This window comes from Xenopus tropicalis, chromosome 6, assembly GCF_000004195.4.
Source record: "Xenopus tropicalis strain Nigerian chromosome 6, UCB_Xtro_10.0, whole genome shotgun sequence".
Classification (NCBI taxonomy): Eukaryota; Metazoa; Chordata; class Amphibia; order Anura; family Pipidae; genus Xenopus; species Xenopus tropicalis.
In genome coordinates, this window is record NC_030682.2 from 76,447,204 (window position 1) to 76,463,100 (window position 15,897).

General features: G+C 38.3%; 1 protein-coding gene across 3 annotated transcripts in view; it reads left to right on the forward strand.

Moving 5' to 3' along the window:
- The window catches only part of LOC100488102 (dynein heavy chain 5, axonemal), a 267,205-nt gene that overhangs the window by 221,880 nt on the left and 29,428 nt on the right, over positions 1-15,897 (forward strand). For all 3 annotated transcript variants that reach the window (XM_031903513.1, XM_031903511.1, XM_031903512.1), the window contains 4 exons: positions 711-832; positions 3,898-4,245; positions 4,729-4,917; positions 9,452-9,584. In XM_031903513.1, coding sequence (XP_031759373.1) covers positions 711-832; positions 3,898-4,245; positions 4,729-4,917; positions 9,452-9,584 — 792 coding nt within the window. The remainder of the gene's footprint in view (positions 1-710; positions 833-3,897; positions 4,246-4,728; positions 4,918-9,451; positions 9,585-15,897) is intronic.

A 15,897-nucleotide genomic window follows, 5' to 3' on the forward strand; every position in this document is an offset into this window, starting at 1 on the left:
GACTGAACACAGGCTTGCTATGAGTCTTTGAGCTATATCGGCTGCAACACAAATAAGCTGAATATTATTTTTTTTTTCATACAAAGATACATTTTTTAGAATGGTTATATTCCCAACAGTATGAATATAAAACTTTATAAGGTCTTGTTTGAATGCTTATAAAACATATTCAAGGAGATGCCCTACAGACACTACAGGGCAGACTCATCAACATTAGAGAACATAAAAAAAAACACAACAGCAAATAACAGACATGTTTTTCAAACACATGTTGTAGCCTGTGTAAAGGCTCACCGACTTTGTCCCATAATTAAAATACCAAGCCTAATAAGGTAAAAATATCCCACTTAGGAATCACTAGCAACAATTCTTGAAATTTATGTCTGTGGCACCTAAAGGTGGGAATGACTCTCCTGAAGCATAAGGCATTTTTATGGTTATACAGGCAGACAGCTGCTGTTGGACTGCAATTCTGGGCATCAGTCTTATGAGCTGGGCCTCATTATTCTGGTATAAGTCAATACTTATACTCAGTGTGTTGGATATATACACCCATCGATATTGCAGTGCTGCTGACACCTAAAACCAATATTGTAAATAGGATGTTGCTGACTTTAGGCTATTGTTGGGCTATGTATCTAAAGTCTGTCTCAAAAGTCACAAAAAGTATTTATTTCCTAACATGAAAATGTATTTCATTGTTTTTATAGGTGTAAAGGCTGGATTAAAGAGAACATATTCTGGCATTTCTCAGGAACTACTTGATGTGACCAATTTGCCACAGTGGAAGCCACTGCTCTATGGAGTTGCATTTCTCCACACAACTGTACAGGTAAACAGTATACAACTTTGGGTCTTAGTTTTGGAGTTTATTTCTAGACTTATATCTAATTAAGAATGTTCAAATAGGAATATGTATCTGTTCCGCAAATATAATACTAACTCAGTAATTTTATATCTTATGTGGATACATTTTTTATTGCATTATATAAGGTTCCTGAATACGTTATAATTGTGGACCTTCCTGAATATGTTATTATTGTGTTTCTTCCATTAGGCTAGACACACAAACCAATTCTCGAACATAATGATTCGATCACATGGGAGGCAACCTATGTGGTTAGATTAAAATCAAATCTTATATAATCCTCTGCATTATCACTATATATGGGACATTAAGACATTCTGTACATTAAACTACCATGAAATGCACTCCCCTTTAAGCAAAACAGGGATTGTTTGTCCATATACTGTATTGCAATATACTTCAAGCTGGCCAATACATCAAAGCCATCCCTTCTGCCCAGTCCTACACTTACTTATATGATTCATTAAGAATCTACTGCTTGGGTATACATTTAACTAAGGGTCTAAGTTTTACTTGCAACTTGCTTGCTTTCAAGGTTAAACCCCCAAATGGTTGCCCTTTTACTGTTTCCACTGGGATCACCTGACTGTAGCTGGGAAGGGTGGGAGCTACAACATGGAGCTGGCCACTGCTCCTGTATAAACTAAAGCAAAAAAGGGAAAGTTGTGCTTATTGAGGATTTTCAATAAAAACACATCTGTTTTGTTGATGTGTGTGTGTATACAGTATATATATATATATATAAAGAAGCAATGGAGGCCAGCACTCACGGGACTTTGTGAAAATAACCAAAATAAATGATATACAGAAAAGTATCACTGCAAGGTTTTTATTTATCCGACGTTTCAGTTCACAACAGGAACTTTCATCAGGGATATATATATATATAATATATAAAGCACTCATGGAAAAAATAAATCAAAAAGATTTATTTAATCATGCAAAATCCAATGTTTCGGTAACTACAGCAATGAACCCCTTGGACCCAGCACAAACGTTGTAAGCATGGAGCAGGATAGGGGGTGGCATCAGGGCTGCTGCCTCAAGCAGTGGCAACCCCAGAGTTGGAACGGTATGGCTGGGAAAACATGTACACAGGGGTCATCTGATTTCCCAGCAGGCCAAGGGGCATTAGACATGTTCCATCAGATTACTTGGTTTTGGTTTGTGTGTCAAATGGTGCTCACTGGTACAGTTGTTGCAATCTGGCTTGTCCTCCTGGGCATATTTAGTCATTTATAAAACTCCACTTGATTTATTGTTTGGATTTACTGCATTTAGAGACTGCATGTAACGGGAGAGTCCTGAGACTCACACAAACCCAAAGGTAATCAGTGATCAAGCCCTCAAGCAAGCCCTTAGTAGGGCTATAACACTTCATGGAAACTGATTTATATACTTGTGATCATGTAGATGTAGTATATTACTACAAATATACTGGAGATTCCAATATTTACCACAACCAGGTAAAAGGAAACAACCACGGTTCTTTTCCAGAGATTAAGCTAATTTATTTCGATTATCCAGCCCAGAGACAGCAAATAATACAGAGTTCCTTTAAATGTGCCCACAGGATCTGTTCTATAGGGATTAGCCTTCAGGACTTCTCCCTAACCTAACTCATATATCTTTGTGTGTGTGTCTATGTGTCTATGTTTCTTCGTTACTGTCAATCTATCAATCTACGTGAGTATAAGAGCTTCACAAGTTATACTCTTAGAATCTCACTGACCAAAGTAGGGATGTGTTCTGATTGGCTGACAAGAGACAAGAAAATCTGGTATCAGAATCTTATTGTGTTAGTTAGTCAGGTAGTTCCCATAAGGAGCTGTCTTACCATAGACAACTGTACACACAGTTCAACTTTGAAATGCAAAAGACCCTCCAGTTGGCTTCCTGTGATATATTGGTGTTGATCACCCCCCTATAATAAATACCAAGGTAACCAACACAAAGGCACTTCAAAGCATTCCCAACTTAAGCAACTTAATTAACATCTGACTGACTCACTGTTTAAATCTATACAGATATCTTGTGCACTATGTACATTCATACAGTTAAATGATACTAATATCATACACTTGCAGGTATGTACAACAACAACAAACATTTGTAAAGCGCTTTTCTCCCATGGGACCCAAAGCACATAAGCTTGTCTCAGATAAGTTATGTGGACATAAATGCCAGGCTAAACAGGTGGCTTTTCAGTTTTGATATAAACGTGTCCAAGGTTGGAGCTGTCTTGATCCCGTTTGGCAATAGTATTTATTGGCAATAAATGTATGCATAGTGCCCAAACATATTACTACACTACTGTATATAACTGGTGTGCCACAGAACTCCATTTCAGTGGGCCCTAGATAGAAGTATCTGGTGTAGTGCCAGTCTTGCTGGGGAGCAATGTAAAATATTTACACCATAATAGGACAAATGGCTTCATCCAACAACTTGATCTGCCAATATGACTTATCATACAAATGCTGACATCATCGTTGTCCCTGTCCTTCATTTCATATATACTTGTTCAGGGCAGAAAAATAAAAATGAAAGATGGAAACACAAAAGGAATGCATGTGACAGACCCAGATGACAAGGCATACATGAGAGGATATGTACCATCCAGGACTGCCAAGCTAGTAGTCAGACCTGGTGCTGGCATTTAAATTATAATGATAGCACAAATGTTCCATGACTGTGGAACTTTTTCTTATTTTTCATTTTTCTTACATCCGGCAGTTGATTGTTACATATATTCATACCTACATGTGATTGAATGATGGAAATGTATATATACAGGTATAGGATCTCTTATCCAGAAACCCCTTATCCAAAATTATAAGATAGTATGAAGGTCAAAATTATAGAAAGATCCCTTATCCCAGGTCCCGAGCATTCTGAATAAGAGGTCCCATACCTGTAATGGGAAAATTGCATATAATTGGTACAGAGGTTCCAAAAATTTGTGATTTTTAATATTTACTGTGTTAATCGTGCCCTAATAAGGTGACTTATTTCTTATTTTCTTATAGGAGAGAAGAAAGTTTGGCCCATTAGGGTGGAACATCCCCTATGAATTTAATCAAGCAGACTTTGCTGCCAGCATTCAATTTGTTCAAAACCACTTAGATGAGATGGACACTAAGCGGGGAGTTAACTGGAGTTGCCTGCGATACATGCTAGGCGAGGTCCAGTATGGAGGACGTGTGACAGATGACATGGATAAGACATTGCTCAACACATTTGCTAGAGTGTGGTTTGGAGAGAATATGTTTTCAGATAAATTTTGCTTCTACAAAGGTTATGGAATCCCCAAAGGGAAAACCATAGATGAGTACCTTCAGTATATAGACCAGCTACCTCTGGTGGACACACCTGAGGTGAGTAAATATATCTTGTACCAATCTTGTTTTAAATTGTTTAGTTCAGAGTTAAGAAATAATACTCAGTTTACTTACTTACATGCTAACATGAACAAAGGGCAGCAATTATTTTTTCATACATTGCCCAATAAATGTGGGCAATTCTTAAATATGTTAATATGTTGTATATGGTAAATGGATGACAATTTTACTTGAAACCAGAAATGAAAAACGTAGAATAATATTATACATATTAAATTACCAGCACCTATTGAGACTACTAGCTGGGTATGCATTTAACAAAAGGTATATAATGAACAAGCACATTTGACTGCTCAAGAAAAGTCATCACAATGAAGGCAATTAAATATGCAAATTAGCATCTTATTAGTATTGTGCTTTTTATGTTAGAAAGGGCAAACTAAATATTTTTATTTTTCTACTTTGCATTAAACCTTTTTCTATTTTAAAGTATCCTCCTTTAAATTCCTGTTTTTCTAGGTATTTGGTTTGCACGGAAATGCAGATATAACCTACCAAACCAACATGGCTAATGAGACATTAAGCACCATAGTCAATATTCAGCCCAAGGACAGCGGAGGAGGTGCAGGAGAGACAAGGGAGTCTGTAGTCCAGCGTCTTGCAAATGAAATGCTGGAGAAACTACCGGAAGACTACATTCCACATGAGGTAGCAACCATTTCCTATTTTTAACACTTACAGTTGGAAATGGGATGAAGTCAAGTGTTTCAAAATCATTTAGTTAATTTAGTCACATAGCAAATGTCTGTTCATAGCACTTACTGTAACCATTCACAGATTAAAGCACTGCACTGTTACAGCATCAGCTGTCCATGTCTATTCACGTCGAAGCACATGCTCCCAGTCAAAGAGGACGGTATATTTATACCATCATGCATTTGCAGCTGATGTGAAACTCTTTAAAGAGGAGCTTTTATTTTTATACTTACATACTTATACACCAATCAGTGCATATTATTTCTGTGCTTGATGTTTAGGGCTTTTGTCAGTAATGATATTTCCATCAATGCAAGCTAATAGCACTCACAGCAATAAAACTTCACACCAAAGGAACATGGGTTTAAAAATCAATTAAAGACAAACTGACTGTTACAAGATAAAACATGCAATAATGTTCTGAGAATATATATTTAAAGATATGAATAGACAAGTACATAATAATTTCTCCAAAGTGCTCTGCTCATAGAGCACTATAATTTCCTGGCATACCAGACCACTTACATCTTGTGAGTATGCCATTCTTGTTAGAAACATGATATAGTATTAAAGGGGAGCACTCACTGGACCGAATACACTGCATCTGGAGCCCGTGCTGTCGCGTCACCAGGCGTAATTCACCAGTCCCAACAAAAATATGGACGGAGCACTGGGATTCCAAATTGATTAAAAGGTCACTTTTATTAATTCATTTAAAAGCATCACAGAGACCTAGACATCCAGCTTTACGCGTTTCATGGCTTCCCGCCACTTCATCAGAAGCTGCTCTTTAGAAACATGGCACTTGAACAATATGAGGTGCCAGTTAGTTTGCATTCACATCACTTGTTCCCACCTAAAACAACCTTAGGTTATTTATTATGAGATTGCAGGGGTAGCACAGGCTAGCTAAGGCCAAGCACCATGGGTTGAGAACCTCCTACCTTGTTCATCTGTGTAATCTTTGTAACTGTATACAGGTATGGGCAGTGTCGAACTGGGACACCAAGGGCCCACCAGAGAACCTGATATCAAGGGCCCTCTTGCCAGAGCCCTAGAAAACCCTGGTATCCCTATGTTTAAAAGGTTTATTGTTCACATGTAAGTGATTAATATAGCCTAGAAGCCACTGTTCTTTGAAACATTTTATACTTAGAGATATCACAACATTCCATGTGGGCAGCTGTGCTCTCCTGTGTGTTCTGTTTGTTGCATCATTGCTGTAAAAGCTGTGTAAAAGAGCAATACTGCTGAGGATAGCTCAGATAAGCAGAAGGTGTGCAGGCAGAACATATAGTTACATAGGGTTGAAAAAGAGCAGAGTCCATCAAGTTCAACCCTTCCAAGTAAACCCAGTACACACAGCCTATACTTACAAATGTATATTATCACTATATATACAACCATTAATACTAACTGTAAATATTAGTATCACAATAGCCTTGGATACTATGCTTGTTCAAGAACTCATCCAGGCCCCCCTTAAAGGAACAGTAACACCAAAAAATGAAAGAGCTTTAAAGTAATAAAAATATAATGCACTGTTGCCCTGCACTGGTAAAACTGGTGTGTTTGCTACAGTAACACCACTATAATTTATATAATAAGCTGCTGTGTAGCCACAGGGGCAGCCATTCAAGCTGGAAAAAAGGAGAAAAGGCACAGGTTACATAGCAGATAACAGATAAGTTCTGTAGAATACAATAGTGTTTTATCTGTTATCTGCTATCTGCTATGTGCCTGTGCCTTTTCTCATTTGAATGGCTGCCTCCATGGCTACATAGCAGCTTATTTATATAAATTATAGTAGACTTTCTGAAGTAAACACACAACTTTTACCAGTGCAGGGCAGCAGCACATTATATTTTAGTTACTTTTATACACTTTCATTTTTTGGTGTTACTGTTCCTTTAAGGCATTAACGTCTCTATCCCCATGTTTTTTTTTACAGATTATATGGTTGTAGAGGAATCTGTTAACTCTTTCTCTCCCATTTGCACTGTGCAAATTATTGATGAGAAACTCCCCCTGCCAGCTATATGTAATTAACAGCTTCTTTAGAATCTTCTGCATATCTGTGGCTATAAATTTGGACTCCTAAAGTCCCCAGACTGACTTGGATTTTTTACTATTGAGTGCTATTCTGATATCTACTGGGAGCTGCCATCTTGTTATCTTGTTCTGCTGATTGGCTGCTGGGAGGGGGTGATATCACTTCAACTTGCAGCTCAGCAGTAAAGTGTGACTGAAGTTTATCAGCGCACAGGTCACATGGTTGTGGCACCCTGGGAAATGAAGAATATGGCTAGCCCCATGTGGTATGTCAAAATTAAGTATAAAAAAATCTGTTTGTGCTTTTGAAAAACAGATTTCAATGTAGTATGCTGGAGAAGCTCTATTAACTGATGTGTTTTGTAAAAAAACATGGTTTTCCATGACAGTATTCCTTTAATGCTCCGTGCTTTAGAAAGGGCACAGGGCCCCTTAAGATTAGGGTCCCACCAGGAAAAGTACGCTGGCAGGCCAGTCCACCACTGGGTATGGGACCTGTTATCCAAGATGCTTGGGACCATGTGGTTGTCCAGTTAAGGGGCCTTTTTGTAATTTGGATTACCATACTTTGTCTACTTAAAAATCATTGTTTGCCTCCAATAAGGATTAAATATACTGTATCTTAATTACATCTTACAATCAAGCACAAGGGTCTGTTTTATTAATACAAAGTAAAGGAAATCATTTTTTTATTTGAATTCATTGATTAAAATAGAGAAAAAAAAATTTCATAACAAATTCTAGGTTGTCCTTCTACCCACTTTAAGGCTTCCATTATTATTACAATGCTTCTAATTACATCACCTTTTACTGTAAATGGGTATAAATAACATCTTACAACAGAATCCCCGCATTAGCACCACTGCTTAACAAAAAAGTCTGAAAGGAATGTGTCACTATTTCACTCAAAGGCTGCTACAACAACCCTGCCTCATCCTAACAGCTTAAAGGCAAGCAAAGTATATGCACAGTATTGTGCACAAACAGCAGTAAAAATTCTCAAATACAGCATCCCCATACTACAGAATATATATCACTGCTCATTTGCTGTGTTTTCTTCAGTGTTCATGATGATCATATATTGGCACTGAGCACCTGATAGCCCTTCTGTACATATGCCAGTTAGCAGCACATGCAGGGCAGCATATAAATAATACATCATGATCGAGCAGACAAAATAATAACATTATATTTCTGTGGAAAATATGTTACTGTGCATGGTAGCTTACCGTGTAGAAAGAAATCCTTGAGAAGGGAGCCAGAAACAGAAAGAAAATGCCATTCGAGTTCTTCATGGAACAGACCAGACACAAGTGTAAATTTTCAGCAAACCAGTTCAGCCAAAGCTCCACAGGGGGTTATTTTCCTGACAGAGCCAGTGAGCATAGCAGTGCCCTTGAAACGCAGTTCATGACTCACCTCAAATAGCAGATCACCCCCAAGGGAGAAACATATTTAGTAGGCCAAGCAATTACTTGAAACACATTACCTCTAGTCTCCAATGCCTGCTTGAATATCAGATGGATTTGGAGAACCTGCAATATCAGATAGGCCCTACTGGTTAATCTGGGTGTCGTCTGTCTTTTACAGACTCACGTTGTCTTGGGTCTAAAAAATTGATACAACAATAAATAGAACTATAGAGACAAGGAATTCTTTAAGCCATGGTGTAATGGTCCAGGATTTTTGGAAGTAGGGGAAGTCTGAGTAAAACAGAGGGTTATGAACCACGGAGATTTATATTTATAAGTCAGTTTGGTCCCTGTCTGGGTAATGTACATCTTTGGTCACCAATTTTGCTTGCTTATGTCCATGAGCATGTACTTTGTCAGCAAGGATTATTTACAAAGGATATTTTCTCTACGTTTAAGCCAGTATTTGTATTTTTAAAGCCTGACCTTCTCTTTATCATTGTAGTATTAGTTTGTTGCAATTAAATAATTGCCCATTATTATTGTATGAGAATATATAATTACAAATGAGCAACAATTAGATTTTAGAACTCGGGCATCTACAAGAATTCTTAGAACACCTATAAAAAGTAGCTGCTTATAAAATATTTATATCATTTTTGTATTTTGCCTTTCTCCAGATTGAAACTTATCATAAGTTGCCATTTATTACATTTTTATTATTTCTGCTTTATTAACATTATCTTACTTTTAAACTATCTGCTAAAGCTTTGGTATTAGCAATCTTAACTAAGTATTAGCTATCTGTTATCACTGTACAATGTGTTAAAGTTCTTCTTCATACAATGTGCTTAAAGTTCTTCTTCACCAAAGTTGCCCCTCTATAAGGGCCCAGAGGGAGTATACAAAGCAGCAAATTACCTGGGCGTAGTACCACATTGGGGCCATAAATATCAATAAATATACACAAAATTTGCATTTTCCTTTATCTAAATGTTAGTTTTTACATCTTTATGCTTCAGGTTAAAGCTCGTCTCCAAAAAATGGGCCCAATTCAACCCATGAATATATTTTTACGGCAAGAGATAGATCGTATGCAGCGTGTGATTGCAAGGGTTAGAAGTACACTCATCGACCTCAAACTTGCAATTGATGGTAAGACTTTAACCAGGGAAGTATGTTAGAATTTACTGTCTGTGGTAAAAACAACAACATAGAACAAAATGTATATTGGGCAGAAGAATGTGGTTTATATGTTTTCCAACCTGCACATCATTATGTAGATGAGTAATGGAGATTGTATAATCTCATAAGGCTGGTGTACATGGGAACTCATACAGCTGCCCTCTATAGTTGTAACGTTAACTAAATTACTATTGCCTCCCTGCAGGATGCCATTATAAATAACCAGGAGGGTGTGGCTTAATGTGATGTGCTATGTTGTCATCAAACTAGTAGCCAAAGGGCTTTTTGCCCCTACAGTAGCTTTGGGGGCAGTGACGGAACTATTATTGGCTCTTTAGAGACTTGGATTTACTAACAGACATTACAGAAAGATAACAAATTTAGACAAGCATATATATTCCTACACTGCTGGAAAATGTTAGGCTTTAGCAGTTTTGTAATGTTTGTAGTGGTGGTCATACTGCTCCTTCTGTGGAGAAATGAGAGTCTGCATTTTTTTCCAATAACTTTCAAACTAAGCATTATACCAAATGCAAATGTCAGCTTATTGCCATTAAAACCCATGCAAACATGTTTGATACATTTTTAAAGGAGAAATAACTGTAATAACTAAGTTAGATCAGAAAGGTCTGTATAGGGCCAATGCCACACTGGGCTGGAAAAAACGCTTGCAGAGTATCAGCCCCTCTCTAAGACTAATTGCACACGTTGCGTATTCTCGGCAAGCCAAAAAACACTTGCCGAGAATACACACCTAGATTGCAAAAATCCTCTACTTGTGCCTGCACCTGGAAGAATTGAATATGTTCTGGTGCAGGCACACCCAGGAAGGCCTATCCTAATCTTACCAAACTGTAAGTGTTTCACTATGTTTCAGTGATCATCTGAAAATAATGCAGGTTCTAACTTTTCTTTCCATTTATTAACTGATGTAAACTAGCATGTATGTTTGCCCTTGGTGTGTGAGTCAGCCGACCATACACTGTAGTAGTTTTCCTGTATGTGATTATTTAGTTGCAGATACTAGTAAAAAAAAGTATTTTTTTAATTCAGTTTCAGTTTTATATTTTTTTTAATACATTTTATAAAGTATGCATTTTTAAGACCACTCTCTGCTCCATTTTGCTTGATGTAGCTGCACTTGGGCCCAAGCTGTGTCTGTCAGTGCAGGTAAACCCGTAATGGTATAGGAGTGGATCCATTTCTCTTTGACTACAAAATGCAAGTGAAGAGAAGCAGGTTTTGTGTTTTGTATGCCCTTGCCTTTACAATTAGTAGTACAGACCTGGGGAACAACAGGGAATAGCAAATTATAAATATATACAGTGGAGAGAATTCCGCAAATTCACAGTCCCCACTGTAAAAAACCCTTTCTAAATATTGCGATAGAACTTCCTTCCTTCTAAGCGGAATGAATGCCCACGTGTCTCCTGGAAGGAACAACTGGTAAATAAAGCATTAGAGAGATTATTATATGATTCACTTATTTATACATAATTATCATATCCCCCCAAGCACCACTTCTCCAGTGTAAACAACCCCATCTTGGCCCGTCTTTCTTCATAACTGAGACTTTCCATCAGCGCCAAGCAAAGCTGGGCGGATGCCCTAGGCAACCTGGCTAGCCAGCTCACCCACCGCTCCTCCCTCGGACATGAGCGTGCATGTGCATGAGCAAACATGTGCACAGCCACTCCAGAGAGGGAAAGGAAGATAAACAGGGGTTCAGACTAGATGTAGGTGAAGGAGGCATGAGCCTGGCACCCCTGACCGTTGCACCCTAGGCATGTGCCTTTCACCTACCCCTAGTTTTGGCCCTGCTTTTCATACCTTTTAGCAACTTAGTTGCTCTTCTTTGGACTCTTTTTAATTCTAATAATGTCCATTTGAACACTTGTGACCAAAACTGCATGGCATAGATGGGGCCTTACCAATGTGCTTTAAAGGGGAATGACAACCCCCTCCTCCTTCGAATCTATGCCCCTTTTAATACAGCTCAAAACCTTGTTTGGCCTTGCAGCTGCTGCGTGACATTGCTTGCTGCAGCCAAGGTTTTTTATCTACAAGTACTCCACGGTCCTTCTCCGTTATGGGTTTGCCTAGTGCAGCCCCATTAAGGGTATAAGTGGCTTGTGTATTTTTACATCCCTGGTACATGACCTTACATTTATCGACATTAAATCTCATCTGCCACTTGGCCTTACTGATTGCCAGTTTGTCAGATCCTGCTGCAAGGATGTCACTTCCAGGATATAATTAATTGGGCTGCAGAGTTTTGTGTCATCTGCAAACACTGATACATTACTTACAATACCCTGCCCTAACTCATTAATAAACAAGTTAAATAAAAGTGGTTTCAATACAGAAACCTACAGGACACCACTAAGAACCCTACTCCAAGTAGAGAATGTACCATTAACAACCACCCTTTGTACCCGATCCTGTAGCCAGTTCCCTATCTATGTGCAAATGTTTTTATTAAGACCTTTAACTTACCGATGTTAAACTTACTGTCCTATAATTTCCAGGCTGAATTTGTTATCCTTTTTAAAATATAGGAATTACATCAGCTTTTCTCCAATCCATAGGTACTATACCAGATGAAAGCGAGTCTGAAAATATCAAAAATATCACAAATAAAAGGCTTACAAAATTCAAATCTGTTTAAAAGCCTTAACAGGCAATTTCAACCTCAACACTAATTAAATAAATACAGCCATAAGACATTTTTTTGTATGATACTGTGTTTAAAAGACAATTTAAAGAAGATAATACAGTTATGTTAAATAAAGGGGGTCTTTTTATCCATTTTTAAATTTAAGTGTTTAGCAAACTCAAATTTGACTGTTTAATAAACAATAAAATGGCTTAAATGATAAATATACACCTCCCACTGACTTATGTAGAAGATAATAAAGTTTTAGTTGCCGAATTTTGTCACAGTTGATAAATCTCACAAATTTGAATTGTGGAAAAAACAAAGATCTTGGAATAGACCCTTTGGTGTGCCATTTACAATGACAAAAAAAAATTAAAAGTATGTAAGAATTACTTTCCCCAGTTCCTTAAGTTGTAGGAAGATATTATGGAATAGCTGCTGTCATACCAAAAAAAGAAAAGTGCTTTTCTCTTGACAGGTTTATAGGGATCGATAGAAATACATCCCTAAACAGGTTTGTTTGGTGGCCTAGCCAAACAAAGGCATCTTTATATTTATGACTGGCTTTTGCATTTTGCTAACACCCCAAACAGGCCATCAGTATCTGTAAGGTTATTAAAAGAAATACATATGAAAAAATTTCCTTGTTCCTATCCATTCCCCATTTCTAGAGCTATGTTGCTCAAACAGGTATAAGCAATGGCTATCCCTGATGCTGAGGTGTGTTTGCCTATTACCGAATGTTTTTATTGTCACATGGTAATTTCAGATTAAAACTTGTGCAGCCTCATAATTATAATTACAGACTACAAATTATTTATACACATAGAAGGAAAATAAGGACCAGTACTTGTGATTGCAATACAAAGGGGTGGTCCCAACTTTTATTTATAAGGTGCTCTTAACACTTCCTCATCATTTAGGAAGGGCCATGCGGTCCCATAACGTTTGATCATGTTGTGGAATGTTAAGAACACCTTGGAATAAAAGTTGGGATCACCCCATGGTATTGGTCCTTATTTTAGACTTTTGACGAGTTTTATATCAAACTGTCCAGCATCGGCTAATGTGCTTGCAATTCAATGGATGCCTTAATGGCTTATTCAGAGTAAAATCCCATTTAATTTTTTTTCGTTTTCGACTTTGTTTTGCATTAGGGATGCACCGAACCCTTGTAAGCTCTTTTGGGCAGGGCTCTCTTCACCTCTTGTATTGGTTATTGATTGCTTTACATGTTACTCTGTATGTCCAATGTATGAAACCCACTTATTGTACAGTGCTGTGGAATATGTCTACAAGTGCTTTATAAATGAATGTCAATCATAATTATGTTGGGTTGAAAACCCCAACATACTGTTCTTTGACTTTGGCTTATTCTTCCGCTTCTTCTTCTTCTTAGCACCCCCCATTTTCTAAACGCTACTCCTCCTACAGATTTAGGGATACAACACCCAAACTCTCCACACTTCTTCGCCCTATAGCGGAGCAGGTTGCTCGTGCTTTTCTAAGCGATCCCGCCCCCCCCGCTCCGAACCCCACAATTTTCCCATTGACTTTGACGGGGAAGATTTTAAAACTGCTGCCACTCTTACAGCTTTGAAGCTACACCCCCCCCCAAACTTGAATAACATAATAATGGGGTCACCCCAAATGAAACAGCGACATTTGTTGGATGACCCCAAAGTGGGAGGGGCCAACAACAGCCAATCAAATTTCACCCTTTGACTTTTATGGGAAAATTGAAACTGCTGCCAATCTTACAGCTTTGTGGCTACACTCCCCAAACTTGAATCACATAGTCATGGGGTCAGCCTGAATGAAAATATGATGATTGCTGGATGCCCAAAAGTGGGCGGAGCTGTGGACCGCCAATCAGATTTTACCTATTGCTGCCATTCTCACAGTAATAACACCAGGGTCCCCAAACTTTTAACACTTGGTCACTAGGGGACTGCAGTTTTAGTTTTTAAAAGTGAGCGGAGCCACCAGCAGCCAATCAAATTTCACCTATTGATTTTTATTGGTTTGATGCCAGAGTTCCCAAACTTTGCACAGTCAGTCATTGGGTTACTACGCATTCAAGTTTTTTTTTTTTTTTTAACTGCAAAGTGGGAGGGGCCAACAACAGCCAATCAAATTGTACCTATTGACTTTTATGGGGAAATTGAAACTGCTGCCAATCTTACAGCTTTGAGGCTACACTCCCCAAACTTGAATCACATAGTCATGGGGTCAGCCTGAATGAAAATATGATGATTGCCCAAAAGTGGGCGGAGCTGTGAACAGCCAATCATATTTTACCTATTGACCTATTTTACCTTTTACCTATCCAACCTGCTGCCATTCTCACAGTAATAACACCGGGCCCCCAAAATTTGCAGAGTTAGGCACCAGATAAGAAAAAGTGGGCGGAGCCCCCAACAGCAAATCAGAGTTTACCTATTGACTTTCAATGGGGAAATCCAACCTTCTGCCATTCCCAGTATTAACCCCAGGGTCCCCAAACTTTTCACAGTTGGTCACTAGGGGACTGCAGTTTTACTTTTGAAAGTAGGTTGAGCCACCAACAACCAATCAGATTTCACCTATTGATTTTTATTGGTTTGTTGCCAGGGTTCCCAAACTTTGCATAGTCAGTCACTGAGTGACTACGCATTTAAGGTTTTTTGTATTTTATGAAGTGGGTGGAGCCACCAACAGCCAATCAGATTTTACCTATTGACTTTTAATGGGGAAATTCAACCTGCTGCCATTCCCACAGTATTAACCCCAGGGTCCCCAAACTTTTCACAGTTGATCACTAGGGGACTGCAGTTTTAGTTTTGAAAAAGTGGGCAGAGCCACCAACAGCCAATAAGATTTCACCTATAGACTTCATATGTTGAAATTTAAACTGCTGCCATTCTTTAAATATTAATACTAAGGTCCCCAAACTTTGCAGAGCTAGTCACCAGGTAACTGTGGTTCAGAGTTGGGAAAAGTGGGTGAAGCCACCAGCAGCCAATCAGATTTTAACTATTGGTTTTCAATGGAGAAATTCAACCTGATACCATTCTCACAGTATTAACACCAGGGTCACTAGGAGACTGCATTTTTAGGTTTTAAAAAGTGGGTGGAGCCACCGACAGCCAATCAGACTTCACCTATTGAATTTTTTTGGTTTAAATTTAAAATTCTGCCTTTATGTCAGGGTTCCCAAACTTTGCACAGTCAGTCACTGGCTGACTACATATTCAGGGTTAGAACAAGTGGGCGAAGCCACCAACAGCCAACCCATTTCCACCCATTAAATTTCATTAGTTTATATTTAACTGATGCCATTATTTAAGTATTAATTCCAGAGTTGTTAAACTTTCCAGAGTTACTCACTGGGTATTTTCCGTTCAAAGTTAGAAAAAAGTGGGTGGAGACACCAACAGCCAATCACATTTCACCTATTTACTTTCAATGGTGACGTGTAAAATGCTGTCAGTCTCACAATTTTTATGCCTAAGTTCCCAAACTTTGCACAGTTGGTCACTGGGGGACTGCAGTTCAAAAATAGGAAAACTGTGTTGTGCCACTAACAGCCAATCAGATTCCATCCATTGAATTTTATTGATTTAAATTTAAAATACTGCCGTT